The 22911-nt window shown below is 46.5% G+C and overlaps 1 protein-coding gene across 1 annotated transcript in view; it reads left to right on the top strand.

Moving 5' to 3' along the window:
- Nucleotides 1–22911, top strand: part of LOC144784828 (collagen alpha-4(VI) chain-like) — a 509156-nt gene that overhangs the window by 393676 nt on the left and 92569 nt on the right. The window contains exon 37 of the mRNA XM_078663887.1: nucleotides 19221–19311. Within this exon, the coding sequence (XP_078520013.1) occupies nucleotides 19221–19311 (91 nt within the window). The remainder of the gene's footprint in view (nucleotides 1–19220; nucleotides 19312–22911) is intronic.

The following is a 22911-nucleotide window of genomic DNA, read 5'->3' on the forward strand; positions in this document are numbered from 1 at the left end:
TCTGGGACCCTCCCACACTGTCAAGGGACTCAGGGAGCCCCCATTACCTCCCTATATGTTAATGTCTTGTAATGTATGTTACTATCCTGTAATGACAGCCACAACATGTCTCTTCAAATTGCGGCCAACCAATGAGATTGTGAACTCCTGCGGGATCAAGCAAGCAGACATGGAAAAAAAGTCCCCTTGGCCAATCAGATCACTCTATTATTTGAAGTTGGTGCCTGCTGGACTCCTGCAAGAGTCCTCCAACCTGAACCATTCCGAAATCAATAAATTTTTAACCTTAATTTTTGACAAAATACTGAATGAACTTACACCTAATCACAAAAACATGCTTTCTGAATAAAGGCCAAGATCTTTTGCCAAATTTGGTATAAAGTTTGGGAAGTAGTAATTTTTTCAATTCCCTTTGGTAATTGTACCAGGAAGTTGCGGTTTGGAGCCCATCTTTTTTATCAGCTCCCACTTAATGAATCAGCACAAAACTTTCAAGAAAAGAGCTGAGGTAGATGAACTATTTTTTTAACAGTTTTGTGAACTTATTACAAAACAAAAACATGCATTTCCTATGATAACTAGGCCTCAACTATAACTAAACAGTGGCAACCGCCACTGTCTGATAAATATATATATATATATTTGCATAGTTATAGTTAAGGCCTAGTTACCATAGGAAATGCATGTTTTTGTTTATATAGGTTTATAAATATATATATATATATATTCACTAAAAAAACATTAAAAAAGTTAAAGATTGATTGCACATATTGGTTTTTGATGTGATGTTAAAGTTAGGAAATAGCCTTACAAAACCTTAGATATTCCCTGAAAATAACAAAGTTTACAGGGACATTGTAGTTAGAAAATAGAATTTAGAAAACCTTAGAAGTTCTCTGATAAAATGAAAGGTTACAAGGACATTATAGTTAGGCTTAGATGTCACTCTTACAAAGCCTTAGAAATTCAGCAGTTATAGTTACCTGAACTAACTATCTGTCACAATACAGTTCCTCAGGAGCAGTACCCGCAAGAAGCCCACCTTCCAGCAGCTCTGACTCTGTGCTTAAATACACCAGAGGTTCAGAGTGGCTAGATGAGGGGAAGGGGACTAGGAAAGGGTACTGCCGGGAGGGAGATCTGTAATTAAATCAAACGAACAATGAGTCCCACCACTCTATTAACTGCTAAACATACATTAGTCATAGGCTTCTAGGCATAATTAGAAAATACCAATACCTGTAAATAAAAGAGAGTTGCTTCTGTATCATTAGTTCAATGTCTTGGCAATCCTTTACACATTGGTCTCTGGTTCATATACTAGTCTTTTTACTTATAGGGTCACTTCCTAATTTCAGCTCAAGCTGTCCAATTAGTTTTTTCCTAAAGGAATGTCTCATATATATACCTATAGTCCATACTTGATTATACTATTGTTGCCTCCACTGCTTAGGAAGTATAACACCTATAGCAGGAAAAAGAACACCAATAGTGGAAACAACTCGGGTCTATTCTTGACATCAAATTACCAAGAAACAAGGATTAAATCAAGTTCTTGTTCTATTTCATCAGCATTGCGCAATTTGACCTATGACAGTGACATGCAATGTTCAGAGGTCAACGCCCATAGAGATGTGGTTCTCCAACACTGCGACAGCAAGAGGGTTCCATCACCGCTCCTGACTTGCAGTGTGACCTTGGCACAACAGAACAGGATTGGAGTCTCCTACCTGCTTCCTCTATGTTTTTTCTGCTCACTGCCATACCGTGACGAAAACCACTGGCTCCTCCCGATCTAAAAGGGGCCGCAACCAAGATTTGCGGCGAGTTGAACTCCTAACTCCAAATACCCCGCGTCCAGTGGAGGGCGGGCTATTTTATATAGCCACCGTTCATTTCCGTTATTGGCTGCACGTCAGGGCACTCAAATAAATAAAGGACTCAGTTTTGAGCTGGAGAGAATAAACAACATAAAAAGAGGACTAAGCATTTCCCACATGCTTTTCCTTGAGTGCCTTCCTTTGTGTAGGTAAGAGTCATGAGTAAGTTTGTTTCTGTTTATGGTAATGTGCTTCTGGCAATGTTCAGTGTCACAAGAGTGTCAATAATGGGTGTACCACACGGGTAGCAGTCTGCTTGTTAGGAAATAGTGGCATATGTCCAGGAGTATGGAAACTGTTAAGACACGCCAGGGAGCAGCTAAGGATATTCCATGTAGTTGTAAAGCGTGGCAGGGTCATGATACTATCACTTACGCCCCCACAATGTGCTGCTTATGACCTCACATATCACATCCCTCATGACCTGCCTCCACAAAAACCTCACACCGACCTCCATCGATGCCAATGCCTCAGCATGTATTGTATGTACGTATGTTTTTGGCATTTATTAGGCGCATGTATCACCCGTAGGTCTCACAGCGCCAGAACCCTCTTCCTATGGATCTCCGACTGCGCCAACAAACTGGCTCCCCTCAGGAAACCCTCCAGCAAGCAGCCATCTGAAAAAGCCAGCTGGTTCTCCCCCACCCTGCAAGATTTCAGGCGCACCTGCAGACTGCTTGAGAGAAGATAGAGGAGCAGCAAGACCTTGGCTGACCATGCAGGCTCCAAAACCACCGTCACCACACACCACCACCTCATCAGAACCACAAAGAAAACTGTCATACATGAACATATCAACACCAATGCACACAACAGCAAATAACTTTTTACTGTGATCAAAGAATTCACCAAACCACAGACATCCCCCCTCCCAGGACCTCTGTGACGAACTTGCCACTTTCGTCCACTGCAAGATCAATTATATCTGACAGCATCAAAACCCAGGACCCACCCTACCCGCCACCACTGCACCCAAATGCTCTAGACCCCAGCTTCCCCTGCACAACTGGACCACCCTTTCCACTGACAACATCCTAAGGATCATTAAAACACCCACTCTGGAGCCCCTTCCACCCCTTGCTCCCCAACACATTTTCAACCGAGCCAGCATCACCATCGCTCCCAGACTGTGCCGCACCATCAACTACTCTATTGAGTCTACCACTTTCTCTGAATACTGGAAACATGCAGAGATCAATCTCCTGCTAAAAAAAACCTTCGCCGACCCGATGGACCTCAAGAATTACAGACCCATCTCTCTGCTCCCCTTCCCAGCCAAAGTAATTGAGAAAGCTATCAACGCCCAACTCATCGAATTCATCAAAACAAACCACACCCTGGACGCCTCCTACTCAGGCTTCAGAAGCAACCACAGCACTGAGACTGCACTCCTTGCTACCACAGACGACATCCGCAATGTCCTTGATCAAGGCAAAACCGAAGCCCTCATTCTCCTGGTCCTCCTTACTGCCTTCAACACTGTCTCCCATCACACCCTCTGCACAAGACTCCAAGATGCCGGCATCCATGACAAAAACCTTAGAGTAGATCCTCTCCTTCTTCACCAGCGAACCCTCAAGCTCCCACTGTTCTCCTCAGAACCTATAGAGGTCAGCTGCAGAGTTTCTCAAGGCTCCTCTCTGAGTCGCACTCTCTTCAACATATATATGGCTCCGCTTGCAGCCATCGTCAGAAACCACAGACTCAACGTCATCTTCTAAGCCATCAACACCCAGCTGATTCTTTCTCTCACCGAAGAACCTACAGCCTCTAAGAGCAACTTTCACAATGGGATGAAAGCTGTTGCTGCATGGATGAAGGACAGCAGCCTCAAACTGCGACAACTCCTAGTGGCCCGCAGCGCTCAGAACCCCCCACACCCACCAACCATGCATGCAACCTCTGGATCATCCTCGACTCTTCTCTCTCAATGAACTACTAAATCGCTGATGCCTCGCCCTCCTGCTTCCACACGCTTTGCCTGCTTTAGAAGATTTTCAAGTAGCTCCGCAGCGAGTCCAGGAGAACGGTCACCCAATCACTCGTCAGCAGCAAGCTTGACTATGGCAACTCATTCTATGCCAGTGCTACCCAAAAACTCCAAAAGAAATTGCAGAGCATCCAGAAAGCCTCAACCAGACTTATCCTGGGCATCCACAGCCACATCGCTGGTCACCTTAGAGTCCTTCACTGGCACCCGATCAACAAAATAATCATGTTCAAGCTGCTCATACACGCCTACAAAGCTGTCCTCAACATCTGACCTACATACGTCAACCACCACCTCTCCTTCTACACATCCACCAGACATCCCGCCAAACTGGCCATGGCCTTTATCCCATGGATCCGCAACGGAAAGATCCTTTTCCTACCGTGCTGTGAAGACCTGGAACTTGCTCCCTTTACATCTCAGGCAATCACCTTCACTGCCTCAATTCAGGAAGAACCTTAAGACCTGACTTTTCGACAACTGCAGAACCCCTTCCCAGCGCCTTGATCCCATAACGGGTGATTAGCCATGCTCTATAAAAACCCTGATTGATTGATTGAGAAATATATATAGAAATATTGTGATTAACTTGAAGACATTCTGCATTATAACTACACATATCGTAGGAATACTGATATAGCAGAATACCTATAGTAAAGAAACACAGAAAAGGCAGTTTTATTACAATTTTACATACTGATTTTACAGGTGTATGTATGTGGCATTTTTATAGCGTGCACCTAGCCTAGCCAAAAACCAGAGGAGTGTTGCACACGCTCAAAGTTCAGCATAAAGTCAGCGGACATAGCTGGTATGTGCGCTGTTAATACATTCTGGTGCAGTATTCTTTAAAAAGGTGCATCTTCAGCTCTTTCTGAAATTGTAACAGCATTAGAACAGGCATGATGGATAACGGAATGTTATTCTAGATTTGGGGGACATAGATGGAAAAGGCCTGCTACAGTGTTTTTTCTTTATTTTTACTTCTTAGTCTGCACTCTGATGGAGTCCTGACTGCAGCTGCTCAGAACCACAATAGATGGTTGACTTGTCTGTAAGATAAGCAGGGGTGCAGGTCATGATGACTTTTTGAATGATGCATCTGGTTTTGAAGATTGTGCATGCCAGCAAGGGGAGCCAATGGAGTTTCATTAGGATGGTGATTTCTCACATAGTTCAAATTACTCTTTAACCCGTTGGCTGCGGGGGTTATTCCTCCGCTGTGCTGGGGGTCGGGGGGCGCGCATAGCGCCCTAGTGCTCGTGACGAGCTCAGCTCGTCATGGCCACACACGTTTCCTCAGAACGCTCAGCACAGCGGGGTGATTAGCCCCGCATGTGAGCATTCTAACAGTTATGACGAGCTCAGCTCGTCATGAGCACACGGGAACCGTGGCTCATGACAAGCTCAGCTCGTCATGAGCATGGGAGGGGTTAATAACCAATTAAGTAGCTGCCCCTCCCCCCTCAGCGCCTTGAGACCCTCACAGGTGAGTAGTGGACTTTACAAGTGACTGACTGATTGATTGGTTGATTATTAACCTGTTTATTAAATGTTGTATATATTTGTAATGCTGAGAAAATATCATGCATTTCCAAACTAGAAAGAGAAAAATACAATTTCAAATAGAAAACAAATGGATAAGTTGATCACACTTTCACAGAAAGCACAAACTTATGATTTAGCTATTAGTCAAAGTGTATCCAATATATGCACAATCTAGCATTTAAATTCATAGGATCTCTATAAGTGCTTACTAATACATGGATAAACACACCTGCTAAATAACACCTGTTTTTTCTTAAGTATTCGATATCACTGGACCAGTTTTTGCCTACATATCACTTCATTAGTTTGAGTATGTTCAATATAACTGAATATTTCTATCTATGTAAACACCTATTCTATTGTTTGGTCCAGAAAATGTGTCCTAGGACTTTGTTTGAGCTTCCTGCATATTACCTACACCAGTATCACAATCAATCAAAGTACCCGTTGATCCTTTGAAGATAACAACACCAGTTCAGTTGTGAATTGCACTATAGAATTAAAAAATAGTTGTTTATGATATAATTGAAGCTGAGGTTAATCTCAAAATATGGCATTTCGTTTTTTAATTTGTAAAATAGTTTTCAGTAACACAGAGCTACCAAAAGACTGGTGTCTTTTTAAACAGCACTGCAGCTGCAGTCTTAACCCCTCCCATGCTCATGACGAGCTCAGCTCGTCATGAGCCACGGTTCCCGTGTGCTCATGACGAGCTGAGATTGTCATAACGGTCATAACGCTCTCACGCGGGGCTAATTCCCATGCTGTGCTGTGCGTTCTGAGGAAACGGGTGTGGCTGTGACGAGCTGAGCGCGTCATGAGCACATGAGCGCCGTGGCTCATGATGAGCTGAGCTCGTCACGAGCACCGGGACGCTGTGCGCGCCCCCCCAGCCCCAGCACAGCGGGGGAATAACCCCCGCAGCCAACGGGTTAAATGTACTTCTGCAGCATTGGCAATTCTGTTTACCTACATAATACATGTTCCCTACTAACTAATTTTGGTACCATTTGGTACATTCTACAGGATTATCCCATCATATATGTGCACTGTTCGATTTCCTCTAAACATTTGAGATTCCATCAACAATGCTATACCTTAATTATTCGTGGATTGAAGTCAAAATGTGATTTACCAACTACACATTCTTATACATATCCAGTGTGTTCTAGGATAACAATCTTAAAATGTGTCATTTATTTCAATTAACATTTATTATTATTATTATTATTGCAGTTTGTAGAGCGCACGGGTTCCTCCAACGGAGGTGTCCTGACGCTAGTAGTGCAATTGACCTAGGTGTGGAATCAGATGAGCAGGGAGCTTTAGGGATGACCGAAGAGCCATGTTTTTAAGGCTTTCTTAAACATGGATTCCGAATTAGTCGTCCCAAATGTTCAGGCATAGAGTTCCAGAGTGACGCGGTTTTAACTGCAAAGGCCCGGCCATCAAGCCTGGCCTTTGCAAATCGTGGAATGACCAGAAGTTTCTGATCATTCGATCTGAGTACTCTATTCTTACTATATTGTTGAAGTCTTTGCCTCAAATACTGCGGACCAGTGTCATTCATTGCTCTATGAGCCAAAGTGAGTGCTTTATAGTTTATTCTTCTTTTCACGGGCATCCAATGTAGACTGAGCAAATGGGTTATGTGGTGACGCATTGGCACATTCCGAACAAGCCTAGCTGCCGCATTTCGAATAATCTGCAGCCTTCTGAGCAAATACTCAGGACCAATTCATGCACCATCTGCAGATAATGAAGGAAGCTCCGTAGAGCCTTCAACTTCCAAAAGCATTGCACAGAGACATGGGCGAGGGATCACTGAAAAAATATCGACTGACAAAATATCGACTAACAAAAATATCGAGGAAAAAATATCTACAGACAAAATAACGAGTTTGTATCTACAAACAGGTAAGTACAAAAATATCGAGTACAAAATATCGTTTACAAAAATATAGTTTTAAAAAATATCGACTTTATTAAAAACAGTGTTAAATTAAATTAAAATGTAAAATTAATTACTAAAATATACTTAAAAATACTTAAATTAACTAATAAGAATTAAATATTTAAAAAAAGTTATAAAAAAAATTAACAATCATATTTGTTAAAACATATATATATATATATATTAACATAATATAATTTAATAATATCCAATATTATTAACGTACAATAGCAAAATGTAAAAAATACTATTCCTACTCCAGTGGGTGCAACAGTGAGGAAAGCGTTGGATAGCGTAGGGGGAAAAAATACTATTCCCACTCCAGTGGGTGCAACAGTGAGGAAAGCGTTGGATAGGGTAGGGGTAAAAATTACTATTCCCACTCCAGTGGGTGCAACAGTAGGGAAAGAGTTGGATAGCGTAGGGGTTAAAATTACTATTCCCACTCCAAATACTGCAACAGTAGGGAAAGCGTTGGATAGCGTAGGGGTTTAAATTACTGTTCCCACTCCAAAGAGTGCAACAGTAGGGAAAGCGTTGAATAGCGTAGGGGTTTAAATTACTATTTCCACTCCAAAGAGTGCAACAGTAGGGAAAGCGTTGGATAGCGTAGCGGTTAAAATTACTATTCCCACTCCAGTGAGTGCAACAGTAGGGAAAACGTTGGATAGCGTAGGGGTAAAAATTACTATTCCCACTCCAGTGGGTGCAACAGTAGGGAAAACGTTGGATAGCGTAGGGGTAAAAATTACTATTCCCACTCCAAAGAGTGCAACAGTAGGGAAAGCGTTGGATAGCGTAGGTGTTTAAATTACTATTCCCACTCCAAAAAGTGCAGCAGTAGGGAAAGCGTTGGATAGCGTAGAGGTAAAAATTACTATTCCCACTCCAGTGGGTGCAACAGTAGGGAAAGCGTTGGATAGCGTAGGGGTAAAAATTACTATTCCCACTCCAGTGGGTGCAACAGTGAGGAAAGCGTTGGATAGCGTAGGGGTAAAAATTACTATTCCCACTCCAGTGGGTGCAACAGTAGGGAAAGCGTTGGATAGCGTAGGGGTTAAAATTACTATTCCCACTCCAGTGAGTGCAACAGTAGGGAAAGTGTTGGATAGCGTAGGGGTAAAAATTACTATTCCCACTCCAGTGGGTGCAACAGTAGGGAAAGTGGTGGATAGCGTAGGGGTAAAAATTACTATTCCCACTCCAGTGGGTGCAACAGTAGGGAAGATGTTGGATAGCGTAGGGGTTAAAATTACTATTCCCACTCCAGTGGGTGCAACAGTAGGGAAAGTGTTGGAGAGCGTAGGGGTTTAAATTACTATTTCCACTCCAAAGAGTGCAACAGTAGGGAAAGCGTTGGATAGCGTAGCGGTTAAAATTACTATTCCCACTCCAGTGAGTGCAACAGTAGGGAAAACGTTGGATAGCGTAGGGGTAAAAATTACTATTCCCACTCCAGTGGGTGCAACAGTAGGGAAAACGTTGGATAGCGTAGGGGTAAAAATTACTATTCCCACTCCAAAGAGTGCAACAGTAGGGAAAGCGTTGGATAGCGTAGGTGTTTAAATTACTATTCCCACTCCAAAAAGTGCAGCAGTAGGGAAAGCGTTGGATAGCGTAGAGGTAAAAATTACTATTCCCACTCCAGTGGGTGCAACAGTAGGGAAAGCGTTGGATAGCGTAGGGGTAAAAATTACTATTCCCACTCCAGTGGGTGCAACAGTGAGGAAAGCGTTGGATAGCGTAGGGGTAAAAATTACTATTCCCACCCTAGTGGGTGCAACAGTAGGGAAAACGTTGGATAGCGTAGGGGTTAAATTTACTATTCCCACTCCAGTGGGTGCAACAGTAGGGAAAGTGTTGGATAGCGTAGGGGTAAAAATTACTATTCCCACTCCAGTGGGTGCAACAGTAGGGAAGATGTTGGATAGCGTAGGGGTTAAAATTACTATTCCCACTCCAGTGGGTGCAACAGTAGGGAAAGTGTTGGAGAGCGTAGGTGTTAGACGGACCGGGAGGGTCGGCCGAGGATAAGGGGAGAGGTCTCCGGGGAGAGCCGTCTCCAGTGAATCGTACAGACAAGTAACTCCCCCCCCCACAGACGGACACCACACAATGATAAAGTTCAACGATACTTTATAGGCAATTCATCAAGTACGGTAGAATGGTACAAGGAGGTCTGGACTCAGGGGTCCCCTCTATTCTGGTCTCTGTTTGGGAAAAGGGTAGCGGGACAGTCTTGTTACCAAAGAGATGGAAATAGCTCTCAATCCTCGAGCTCGGTGGTGTAGATGAACGGGCCGCGGCGGAGCCAGCAGGTCCCGAGATGGATGAAGGAAGACGACGGTCCGCGGCAGAGCCAGCAGGTCCCGATGAAGGTGGTGGTTACAAACGGTCCGCGGCCACGCCAGCAGGTCCCGACGACGATGAAGGATAGGGTGGTTCCCAAAGCCGCGGCAGCGCCAGCAGGCAAGACGAGGGTGCACAAGACAGAGCTACGGCAGCGCCAGTAGTCCGTCAAGGATGAGTTCTTCCTTGCGTCTCTCGACTCCAAGATACAACTCCCGTCCGGCTCTGGAGCTGCCCCAGTTATAGGGCTGGTGTGCTTTGATGTCCGGACCCTCGCACTTGGAGGTCGGGAGGTCCGGGATGAGGGGGTTCAGACACCCAGCAGGGGGGTGGAGCCAGCGCCCGGGGAGGCGATGGGCGCGCGGTACTTGGCGGGGGAGAGCCATCGACACCTCTTGCTCCCATTGACTGACCAAGTAGCCCGCTCACCTCCTGGGTGGATGTTGGTGCCGGAATGTCTGAGGCCTGGCCAGGCCCAGGGTTGAGGTCGATCGGGGGCCAGGCGGCCTCGTGGTGGAGTGTCCAAGATGGCGCCCAGGATGGGCGCGCAGGCCGGTAGTGGGTTGGCCTACGCGGTCAACAGGTTCGAGTGTAGGGGTCCCTGCGGGGACGGTGGACGTATAATGGTGGTGTGTGGTACTTGCGTGGCTGGTTCGGGCCTGGTTGGGCCGGGGGAGAGCGGCCCTTCATGTGGCCTGTCCAACATGCGTCCCCCCCAGCTGAAGGCGGGGAGAGTTACCCATTCTCTTGGGGACTCTTCTCGTCGAGGCGGAAGAACCGGGACAGGCCATCTGCGTTGGCGTGATCTGGCCCAGGCCGATGTTCAACTGTGAAGTCCATCCCTTGTAGGGAGATGGACCAGCGTAGTAACTTCGGGTTTTCCCCCCGCATCTGCATCAGCCACTGCAGGGGTCGGTGGTCGGTCTGTACCCGAAAGGGTGTGCCAAAAAGGTAGGGCCGGAGCTTCTTGAGGGCCCATACCACCGCGAAGGCCTCCCTCTCTATGGTGCTCCAGCGTTGTTCCCGTGGTAGGAGTCGCCGGCTGATGAAGGCCACCGGCTGATCACGGCCTTCGGTGTTCACTTGAGACAGGACTGCCCCAATGCCATGGTCGGAGGCATCCGTCTGGACGATGAACTCCCGGCTGTAGTCGGGGGCCTGGAGCACAGGGGCGGAGCACATGGCGGCTTTCAATTGTTCAAATGCAGCTTGACACTCTGGGGTCCAGTTGACTTTCTGGGGCTGATTTTTTGACGTGAGCTCTGTGAGGGGCCTCACGATAGTACCATAGTCTTTCAGGAACCTTCGGTAATAGCCCGTGAGGCCCAGGAAGGCTCGTACCTCGGTCTGGGTAATGGGGGGCTGCCAGGACTGGATGGTGGCAATTTTTAGCTGCAGAGGGGCCACCAGGCCGCTTCCCACCTGGTGCCCGAGGTAGGTTACAGACCCTTGCCCAATTTGACATTTGCTGGCCTTGATCGTGAGGCCAGCTTGCTGAAGGGCGTGCAGCACTGCTCGGAGGTGGTGGAGGTGCTCGGACCACTGGTTGCTGTATACAGCGATGTCGTCTAGGTAGGCGGCGCTGAATCCTTCGAGCCCCGCCAGGACCTGATTGACGAGCCGTTGGAATGTTGCTGGGGCATTCTTCATGCCGAAGGGCATGACTGTGAAATGGTAATGGCCATCGGGAGTGGAAAAGGCAGAACGTTCTTGTGCCCGGGGTGTGAGGCCGATTTGCCAGTAGCCCGCCGTCAGGTCGAAGATACTGAGGTAGCGGGCAGCTCCCATGCGGTCGATTAGTTCATCTGCCCGGGGGATGGGATGTGCGTCTGTCCTGGTGACCGCATTCAAGCCCCGGTAGTCGACGCAGAACCGGAGTTCTGGTGTGGTGCCGGGGGCAGCTGCTTTGGGGACCAGTACTACAGGGCTGGCCCAGGGGCTGTCTGAGGGCTCGATGACCCCGAGCGTGAGCATTTTGGCTACTTCCTCCTGGATGCAGGCCCGTACCCGATCTGGCACGCGGTAGGCCCGGTGGCGGATAGGGGGGCTGTCCCCCGTGTCCACATCGTGCGTACACCAGGAAGTGACACCTGGGGTGAGGGAGAACAGGCTGGCGAATTGTGACAGGAGAACTTGGCACTCCTGGTGTTGCTCTCGGGTGAGGGCCTCTGAGAGTCGGACCCCCTCCACGGAACCATCTTTTTCCCGCGTTCGTAGGAGGTCCGGGAGGGGCTCGGAGTCCTCTTCAGCCCCATTGTCTGTGGCCATCAGGAGGCTGAGTTCTGTCCGTACAAAGTGCGGTTTCAGTCTGTTAGCGTGGAGGACCCGGAGGGGGTTCCGGGAAGATTCCAAGTCGATGAGATAGGTAGCCGGACCCTTGCGCTCGACCACTTTGAAGGGCCCTGTCCACTTGTCTTGTAGGGCGCAGGGTTCGGTGGGGGACATCACCCATACCTGTTGCCCAGGTTCAAATTCGATGGAGGAGGCATTCCGGTCATACCACCTTTTCATGTCCTCTTGACTGGCCTCTAGGTTGGCTTTTGCTAGTCCTCGGAATCGCCGGGTCTGGTTGCGGAGTGTTAGGAGGTAGCGGAAAACATCTGGTGGGTTCTTTAGAGGGGGCATCTCCCAGCCTTCCTTAACTAGGCTGAGCGGCCCGCGCACGGGGTGTCCATATAGCAGTTCAAATGGGCTGAAGCCCAGGGACTTCTGGGGAACCTCTCGATATGCGAAGAGGAGGCACGGCAGCAGCACATCCCACTGGCGACGGAGGGGCTCTTCCAACCCCCCGATCATCCCTTTGAGCGTGCGGTTGAACCGCTCAACGAGGCCGTTTCCTTGAGGGTGATAGGGGGTCGTGAACCGGTAGGTAACCCCGCACTGTTGCCAGAGAGATTTCATATATTTCGAAATAAAGTTCGTGCCTCTGTCACTGACGACCTCCCGGGGGAAGCCCACCCGGGAGAAGATCCCCATCAGAGCCCGGCCGACTACCGGGGCTGTCACAGTCCGCAGGGGCACAGCCTCCGGGTAGCGGGTGGCGTGGTCCACTAGCACCAGGATGAATCGATGGCCTTGTTTTGTGCGCGGGTCCAGGGGCCCTACGATATCGATTCCGACCCTCTCGAACGGGGTGGTGACCACGGGAAAAGGTTGCAGGGGGGCTTTCAGTTTGCGGCCGCTCTTCCCACTGGCTTGGCACGTGGGGCAAGATCGGCAATGCTGGTGTACATTGTCCCTCATTTTGGGCCAGAAGAAGTGGGTCACCAGGCGGCTATAGGTTTTGTCTTGACCCAAGTGTCCTGCCAGGGGGACATCGTGGGCCAGGTTTAGCAGAAAGTCTCTAAAACGGAGGGGTACCACTAGGACTCGGCTGGCCCCCAGCTCCGCGATTCTTTGCTCACTGTACAGCAGATCATTGTCCCAGTAGACCCAGTGAGTTCCGGTGGTATCCCCTGCGCTTTGGGCTAGCGCTTGCTGGCGGAGTCCCTCGAGGGAGGGACAGGTCTTTTGTTCTTGGCGAAATTGTTCTTGCGTGGGCCCCCCCTCTTGAGGCCACTGGTCGAGGTTAGCGAGGTCTGGAGGTTGAGCTGGTTCGGGGGGGACGTCACGGTCGGTGGTTTCGGCGGGGGCGACCGGAGGCGGTGGCGCCGGCCATTCGAGTTCCTCTGGGCGGGTGTTGGCACGGGCGGTCATGGACCGGGTGGTGACGCACGCCCAGTCCGGGACGCCCAGCATCCCCAGGTGCTCTTTTCGTTCGACTGCTGCCCATGGAGAGCTTTCCAGGTCATTACCCAGGAGGCAGTCTACGGGGGCATCATCTCGGACCGTCACCTTCAACATGCCGGAGACCCCTCCCCATTCGAAGGGGACGCAGGCCATCCGACACAGACTTTCTGAGTTATCGGCTGAACGTACAGGGCAGAGAATGTTTGGTAAGTATTGTTCGGGGGTCACCAGGTGACAGCGGACGGCTGTTACACTGGCCCCAGTGTCACGAAGGGCTTCAGCCCGGCGTCCATTGATGCCCACCCATTGGCTGTACTTCTGGGTATTAGCGGGTAGGGGGACCCGCGGGACCATGTCTCTCCCCCCTAGGCAGGCGAGAGCCATGGCGGCTGGCTCCCATTCTTGGTGTTCCTGTTCATATTCTTCTTGTTCCTCTGAGATCTGTTCCTCCCCCAGAGCAGCAGCGGCTACTTGGCGGGGTCTTGGGCTCTGGTACTGGGGGCAGTTTGGGTCGTTTGCATAGTGTCCGACTCGTTGGCATCGATGGCAGGTAACATTGGCTCGATGTCCCGGTCGCGCTGGGGTGCTGCCCCGGTTGGCCGGGGGGGTGGGGCTGGTAGTGAGGGTGACCGGAGCGTTGCTTCTTCCGCGTCCTTGGCCTCCACCTCCTCGGGGACGGTGCTGACCATTGTTGTTCCGGTTCTGTTCGGAGGACCCATTTCGACTCACTCTGGTGATCTCCCACCGGTCTGCTTCGGCTGCGAGCTGCCGGGGATCCGTTAACTTGCTGTCGAGGAGGTGCTGACGAAGTTCAATGAAGCAATTGTTCGACAGATGCTCCCATACCATAAGATTGAACAGTTGTTCGTAGGTTGTGACCTTGCTTCCTTTGATCCAGCCCTCGAAGGCTCGGCTAAAGTAATTGACATAGTCCACCCAAGTTGTACCTGGGATGCGGGTGCAGTCTCGGAACCTCTGACGGTACATCTCGGGTGTGAGGCCATAGCGGGTGAGGAGTGCAGCTTTCATATGGTCATAGGAGGTCATCTGGTGGTCCGGGAGTTGCAGCAGGGCGTCGCGGCCCTCATTGAGGAATCTCCCCCACAGACCGGCTCCCCAATCGCTTCTATCGATCCGGTGTGCAGTCATAGCGATTTCATAGGCCTTAAACCATTGCTGGATGTCGTCCTCTCGGAAGTATTCTCGAACGACATCCTTGGGGATGTGTACCTTCTTCTCTGTTGCCCCTGGAGTGTGGGGTTGCTCGGGCACCCCTGCTTCTTTATTCTGTTTGCGTAGGTCGATTTCAGCTAATTTCCGCTCATGTTCATATGCCAGTTTCTTTTCCTCGAGCTCCCTTTGTCTCTGTTTCTCCTCTCTTTCTTCTCGGAGACGCAGGTGCTCTAAGTTGATTTTCTGTTCGGCCAACTTTAGTTCAACGTCCATTTTGAGCCGGGCCATTTCCAGCTCGTGTAGTCGGGTTCTTTCTCGTTCCTGTATCTCGTCTGGCGAGAGACCCGTTCTTCGTTCTTCAGGGGCCATGGGGGTTTGTGCTGCGATGTCTTGATCGGGGGTTCCGGCAGCCCCGGTTTCTGCCCAAGATTCCAGGGCCTGCTTAAAGTCATCTTTGGTATTTAGTCCGGTGGTAGCGATACCTAATTCGATACAGAACTGTTTAAGTTCACGATGGCTGTACTCGTCCAATTTCTCCATCTGGAATTTCTCCGTTGATCCGCTGTCTTTAGTTGACATCGTGATTCGCCGTGGGGTGAGCTACTCTCTGTACGGTTTATGCGGTGATTCGGATCCCGTCGCTGGCCACCAATGTTAGACGGACCGGGAGGGTCGGCCGAGGATAAGGGGAGAGGTCTCTGGGGAGAGCCGTCTCCAGTGAATCGTACAGACAAGTAACTCCCCCCCCACAGACGGACACCACACAATGATAAAGTTCAACGATACTTTATAGGCAATTCTTCAAGTACGGTAGAATGGTACAAGGAGGTCTGGACTCAGGGGTCCCCTCTATTCTGGTCTCTGTTTGGGAAAAGGGTAGCGGGACAGTCTTGTTACCAAAGAGATGGAAATAGCTCTCAATCCTCGAGCTCGGTGGTGTAGATGAACGGGCCGCGGCGGAGCCAGCAGGTCCCGAGATGGATGAAGGAAGACGACGGTCCGCGGCAGAGCCAGCAGGTCCCGATGAAGGTGGTGGTTACAAACGGTCCGCGGCCACGCCAGCAGGTCCGACGACGATGAAGGATAGGGTGGTTCCCAAAGCCGCGGCAGCGCCAGCAGGCAAGACGAGGGTGCACAAGACAGAGCTACGGCAGCGCCAGTAGTCCGTCAAGGATGAGTTCTTCCTTGCGTCTCTCGACTCCAAGATACAACTCCCGTCCGGCTCTGGAGCTGCCCCAGTTATAGGGCTGGTGTGCTTTGATGTCCGGACCCTCGCACTTGGAGGTCGGGAGGTCCGGGATGAGGGGGTTCAGACACCCAGCAGGGGGGTGGAGCCAGCGCCCGGGGAGGCGATGGGCGCGCGGTACTTGGCGGGGGAGAGCCATCGACACCTCTTGCTCCCATTGACTGACCAAGTAGCCCGCTCACCTCCTGGGTGGATGTTGGTGCCGGAATGTCTGAGGCCTGGCCAGGCCCAGGGTTGAGGTCGATCGGGGGCCAGGCGGCCTCGTGGTGGAGTGTCCAAGATGGCGCCCAGGATGGGCGCGCAGGCCGGTAGTGGGTTGGCCTACGCGGTCAACAGGTTCGAGTGTAGGGGTCCCTGCGGGGACGGTGGACGTGTAATGGTGGTGTGTGGTACTTGCGTGGCTGGTTCGGGCCTGGTTGGGCCGGGGGAGAGCGGCCCTTCATGTGGCCTGTCCAACAGTAGGGGTAAAAATTACTATTCCCACTCCAGTGGGTGCAACAGTAGGGAAAGTGTTGGATAGCGTAGGGGTTAAAATTACTATTCCCACTCCAGTGGGTGCAACAGTAGGGAAAGCGTTGGATAGCGTAGGGGTAAAAATTACTATTCCCACTCCAGAGAGTGCAACAGTAGGGAAATTAAATACTTCATACATTATTTCAATAAAGATACATTAATATCTATCAAAAATTAATTTAAAGTAATTACGATTTTAATATAATATAATAATTAATCAATTAAAATTACAAATTAAATTTAATTATTACAATTATTTAACTATTAATACAAATTAATTACAAATTAACAATTAATAATTTAACAATTACAAATTAATTTACAAAATATTCTAATTAAATACAATAAAATAAATTTATTTATTTAATTAATTATAAATAAATTACTTCCCATCATATTCCCCTATAAACCCACAACCCACTACATAATATAAATTATTAAATTACCATATTTAGCAATTAATCAATTAAATACAATTAATTGCCAATTAAAATGTAATTAATTACCAAATATAAATTAATTAACAAATACTTAAATATTAATAACAATAATAAATTTACATATTCAATTAATTATAATTAAATTACTTCCCACCCTATTCCCCTATAAACCCACAACCCGCTACAGAAAATAAATTAGAAAAATTAACATAATTAACAATTATTCAATTAATTTAAATTAATTGCCAATTAAAATGTAATTAATTACCAAATATAAATTAATTAACAAATAATTAAAAATTAATAACAATAAATACATTTACATATTTAATTAATTATAATTAAATTACTTCCCACCCTATTCCCCTATAAACCCACAACCCGCTACAGAATTAAATAACGCAAAAATTAAAAAAGAAAAATGTCATTCATTATAATTATTTATAACATAAATACACACTTTTCACACATATAATATCATAAAAAAACACTATAAAAAATTCAATATTATTAAAAATTTAATAATTTTAATAACCTATATTATATACTTGGATATTTTAACTGTCTATATTTTTAACTGTCGATATTACTTTACTTACCTAAAAAACGATATTTTTGATGTCTATATTCTGTCCAGTCGATATTTTGTCCACTCGATATTTAAAACTCGATATTATGTCCAGTCGATATTTTGACTGTGCACCATGGGCGAGTTGAACTTTGCCAGTCAACTGCACATCAAACTTGAAGCCCAAATTCCTAGTAGAAGCAACAGGAAGAAGGGCGGATTTAACTCAGCCGGCCATCAGAGCTCTAGGCGAGTGGTAGGTTGGTTGAAAAACAAGACCTCTGTCTTTTCTGTGTTCAGTTTCAAGCAGCTCTCTGTCTTCCATGACGAGATATTCAGAAGAAACTTCTTAAAGTTGACAAAGGCCGTCTCGCTGTGATCTCTGAAGGAGAACACCAGTTGTGTATCATCGGCATAGGAGACGACCTTCACCTCATATTGCTCAAAAATTGCCGCAAGGGGGGTGAGATACACATTAAAAAGCATGACTTAAGGCCGAGTCCTGCGGGACCTACACACAAGGGGGCTGGAGGTGGAAACATGAGGATGGAGGGTCACCTACTGAGGGCGTCCTTCTAGAAATGAGCGAAGCCAGGTCCAAAGCATACACGTCACCCCATGACATTTGAATCTGTTTAGGAGGATCCTGTGTGACACTGTATCAAAAGCTGTGGATAAGTCCAGCAGCACCAGATTCGCACAGCTTCCTTGGTCTAAGATTTCACGGATGCTCTCTGCAACTTCCAACAAAGCAGTTTCCGTGCTATACCTGGCTCTAAATCCAGTCTGGGAGTCGTGCAGATGACGATTCGACTCTAGTAAGTCCCCTAGTTGTTTCTGGACTTCCTTTTCTAGAAGTTTAGCTGGGACAGGAAGGAGGGAAATTGGCCTAACATTTTTGGGCTCTGTTGGATCAGCATCTTCTTGGGAATTGGCTGAACAAATGCATTTTCCAGCTGGTAGGGTAACTGCCCATCACTAACAAGGAGTTCCAAATAGCATTCAATGCAGGGTTGAGCCAGGGGGCTAGTAGCTTAAAGAATCTGTCCGGACATGGGTCTGCCGGGGACCCTGATTTAATTTTATTAAGTTCCCCCAGAGATGCTTCTAGACCAAAGGGGCGAAAGAACGATCACATACTTGGCCCACACATTGTCTGAGAAGGTAAATCTAGTGGTCCCGAGGGTGAGAAGGAAGAGTAAATATCCTGGATTTTAGTCTGGAAAAAAGTAGCTAACTTTCCACAGAAAGTAGCTGATGGAGTGTTCTAGGATAACAATCTTAAAGTGTGTTATTTATTTCAAATAACATTTACAGTGCATATGAAATGCCCAGATCTATACAAATGTGTCCTCTGCCTTCAAACACATTTTCAATCCAGGTGCCATAAAAGTCCCATATTTGTGGGGTCTGCAATCCCAGCCAAATAAATTAATGAATTAAATAGCAATAAATATTGATATGTTAGGCCTCTAACAAAGGACTTATGAAACTCTCTTTTCTCCTTTTTCCTATATAAAAGCAAATCATAATTCACTGAAAGCAGCTTTGAAATGCGCTTGGCTATGAAATAAAAAAATATTCATAAAAGAGATGCTAAAGTTCACTTACACTCAAATAACTCTTTAAAACACACAACAATAGACCGCATGATTTAAAGTTGGATGGTAATGAAAAATCCTTTGATTTGTGGAGGAATGCGTGAAACCAGAGGGAAATCCACAAGTGGAATTATCCTAACTTTAGTAATAGTATAGTGGGTTAAATATTAACTTTGATTGCCTTTGCTGCATCTGCCTTTACAGACCAATTTTTGTTCTTTGTTAGGTGGATGCCACAGGGAGATCTAAAGTGTTTGTTTGGAGAAGACCAGAGGATCAACGTTTAGGGATTATCTCAGACTGTACCCTCTGCTATGGTAAGAAGCCTTTAATTAAAATTGTTTTCATTGTGTGTGCCTGCCTTCACCTGCAATCTTTAGGGTGGAGAAAATCTGTCTTTCATCAATTCACGAATATCCAACTTGTTAACTTGTGCATATATTACTTTACAAAGGCTTTGGAAAGAAGCAAACACATTTAACAGAATGTCAGCATTACACTTCGCACTAAACTGCTAATAGGGCCTAGTTTGTACCTCTTCAGATTAATCCATTATATAAAGTGGGTTCTAGGCACGGTCATCAATTCCTAGTGAGAGCTTGGACCTCTCAATGAGTGGCCTTTTCTGCTTAAAGGTAATCGTGGCAGCTTCTGTAGGTTATGAGTAGAGGGACAAGGACAGCAGTGCTCAATTGGCCACCTCTGCAGCAAAGTAGTAGCATGTGTCCAAAGAGGATAGGTTCTTTGCGGTGGCCTCCGTTAATGAGTCTGTTTTTTCTATATCTATTTGTCTTTCATCCTGCTGCATGGAAGTTGTCTTAGCAACATCACAGACTACATAAGAGCTAAACAAACAAAATGCCAAATCCTAGACTTTTGACATTCGCTTATCCATATTGCAATATTCTGCGTCCTGTTCTTCCTCACACCTTGATTGCTTTCCTCATTTTTGCATTAGCCTAGTGGCCTACTTTGTGATACTGTGAATAGCCTAATGTTTATTAGTGAGAGATCCAGGCAGACCCAGTGAATAAAAAATTTGCAAATTAGGCAGCAGGTTATGAGGCATAATGACTCACATAGACCGTAGAAAAAATGAGTAGGACAAATTTGAGGTAAGATTCAGAAGGGACAATTCAGGGAGGTCAGAAATATTCCCATCAAAGCAACTAACTTGAGGCCCTGCATACTAGCACGCAGGCTAATAAGTGGAAAGACTGTCTTCACCATGTCAGCTGTGTCAAAAGATGAGCATGGATATCACTTCTCCAGATCAGAGTGAATTAGGTAGGCACCTGGTGCCAAGGCTGGGTTCTCAGCCTTGCTAAAGAAGGACGAATATTGGTCTCAATTGCTAAGAGATCATAATAGTCAAAATGGATCTCCTGCTTTGTGATACTGCATTGAGAAATGACTTCACCAAATGCTGCTCACAGAAGCCATCAATAATCTTAGATATTTCCCTGAATTAAACATATAGGTGAAGCTACTGATGACTGGACATTAATTAAGTAGAGGACAATAACTAGCATTATGTAGTAGCTCCATGGTCATCTATGATATTAGTACGTGAATGTGTAACCAGAAGTCAGAAATAACTAATGATCCAGATAAGTTGGTGATTAACATTTCATCAACTCACTTGAACCAACACGAGGTTGCAGTTTTACAAAAAGGAACATTGTTCGTACCGACCTATAAATCTTAACATCTTAGAGGCTGAAGTGAGTTTATACAGATTTATGCGCTCTCTAAGACTGCGACATTTCTTTGACAATGTCATCACAGAACCTTTTTGAAAAAACAGATAACACTCTGAAAGGGCTGAAACCCAAGACCACCTACATGGCACCAACCAGCCATAAGGTATTGGAAACTTTTGAGACCCTAGTTAAGAATGACTTACAGCACCTGTTTAAAGACAACAAGTCTAAACAGTCCAATTTTACCATGAAAGACAGGAGCACCTTACAACGGTTAGTAAACAACACATACACTGTGTGTGTCAAAGCAGATAAAGGAGGTGTATTGGTCCTAATGGATACATCTTATTACAACCAGAAAATTGATGAACATGTACATGATCCAACCACATACTTAATTATTGGACATAATCTCACCGAGATATTTCAACGTGAACTTAGAGAAATAATCGACAAAGCGATCACCACAGGTACTATCATTGAAATGGATCGTAGATACTTGATTCAAGAATTTCCCAAATGCCCCACTTGATGAATGCTACCCAAAGTTCATAAAGACTTATTAAAGCCACCAATGAGACCTATAGCTTCAACACGAGGATCAATTCACGAACCGGTAGGCAAATACTTAGACAGACATCTGGGTTTATTCCAATATCATATGCCGACGATACACAGCTGCTTTTCCTTTTTGATAAATTCACTTCTTCTGTACAGTCGACCTTCTCTTCAGGAATGACAGCCATCTCACTCTAGATGAAGAGTAATCTCCTCCAGTGTAATGTCGGGAAAACAGAGATTTTACTCTTCGGAGAGGCCCCCTTACTCCGGTCGCTCGAGTGGTGGCCGACTGACTTCGGTACTCCTCCTGCTCCTAAAGTCTCTGTTAAGAACCTAGGTGTCCGTCTGGACCAAGCCCTTACTTTCAAGGAGCACGTTGCTCAGACACTGGGCTCCTCTTTTCATACTTTAGGCCTACTTCATCGAGTCTTTCTTCTCCTCCCGGAATCTAGTCAGAAGGCACTTATACTAAGCCGTCTGTATTCCGTATGGACCCTCAAGGTCTCTCCTTTCTAGCTCCAAACATCTGTTGGAGGTCCCCCGAGTTAGGAAAGCAAGATTGGGAGGAAAATCCCTCTCCTACCTTGGCCCACGTTATTGGAATGAGCTTCCTTTACACCTGAGACAATGTTCTAATCATCTCCATTTTAGAAAGCTGCTTAAGACTACCCTCTTCTATTTCTGATTCCAGCTTCACTTGCATATATTTATGATGCCGGTCTGAAGCGCAGAGATACTCCTTACGGGAGTCGATTCTGGTGCTATATAAATAAATAAATATATAAATAAAAATAAAAAAATCTACAGGATTGTGTACATAAAATGTCCACGTACATCAAGGAAACTGCAGAATTCTTGACAAAAATCCAGAACCTTTTAACAGAGTGGAATGAAGAAATGTTTTTATGCACCATTGATGCGACAGCCTTGTACACTTCGATACCCCACGATTTAGGCATTGAAGCAATATAATTTTTCTTATTACAGGCTGATATCAATCAGGACTTTAACATCTTCTTGTTGGAATTGCTTCAATTCAACCTGTACCACAACTACTTTATCCACAAAGACCTATTTTTCCTACATCTAACAGACACATCCTTGGGGAACTGTGCAGCCCCCAGCTACGCAAACCTTTTCATGTACAAATTTGAGTTGGATAACGTCTTGAACAACACGACTTCGAAAGAACACTTGGTGGCATATTTCCAGTACATAGACAACATATTTTTGATTTGGCAGGGTCCCAAGGAATAGCTAGTCACAGCTATCGGTCAACTGAACCTAGTAAATGATCGGTTAGAGTTCACATTCAATATCGACTACGTCAAGAAAAGCTTTTTGGATGTCCTGATTTACATCAAAGACCAGAGAATTGAATCTACCATATACAGAAAAGCCACAGATCGAAATCATTTACTGCATTTTAAGGCTTTTCACCAACCAGCCCTCAAAGCACATTTACCGTACTCCCAACTGCTCACACTCAAGAGAATCGTGTCCGATCAAGAAATACTTTCAGAAAACATATCTAACATGGAGGATCGTTTCCGCAATCGTGATTGATTACCCCAAAGAAATTCTGACTAAGGCCAGTAACCGGGTGGCTCCACTATCCCGCACTCAGCTAATGATTATACAAAAGCGACCCAC

The sequence above is a fragment of the Lissotriton helveticus genome, chromosome 10 (genome assembly GCF_964261635.1).
Source record: "Lissotriton helveticus chromosome 10, aLisHel1.1, whole genome shotgun sequence".
NCBI classification, from domain to species: domain Eukaryota; kingdom Metazoa; phylum Chordata; class Amphibia; order Caudata; family Salamandridae; genus Lissotriton; species Lissotriton helveticus.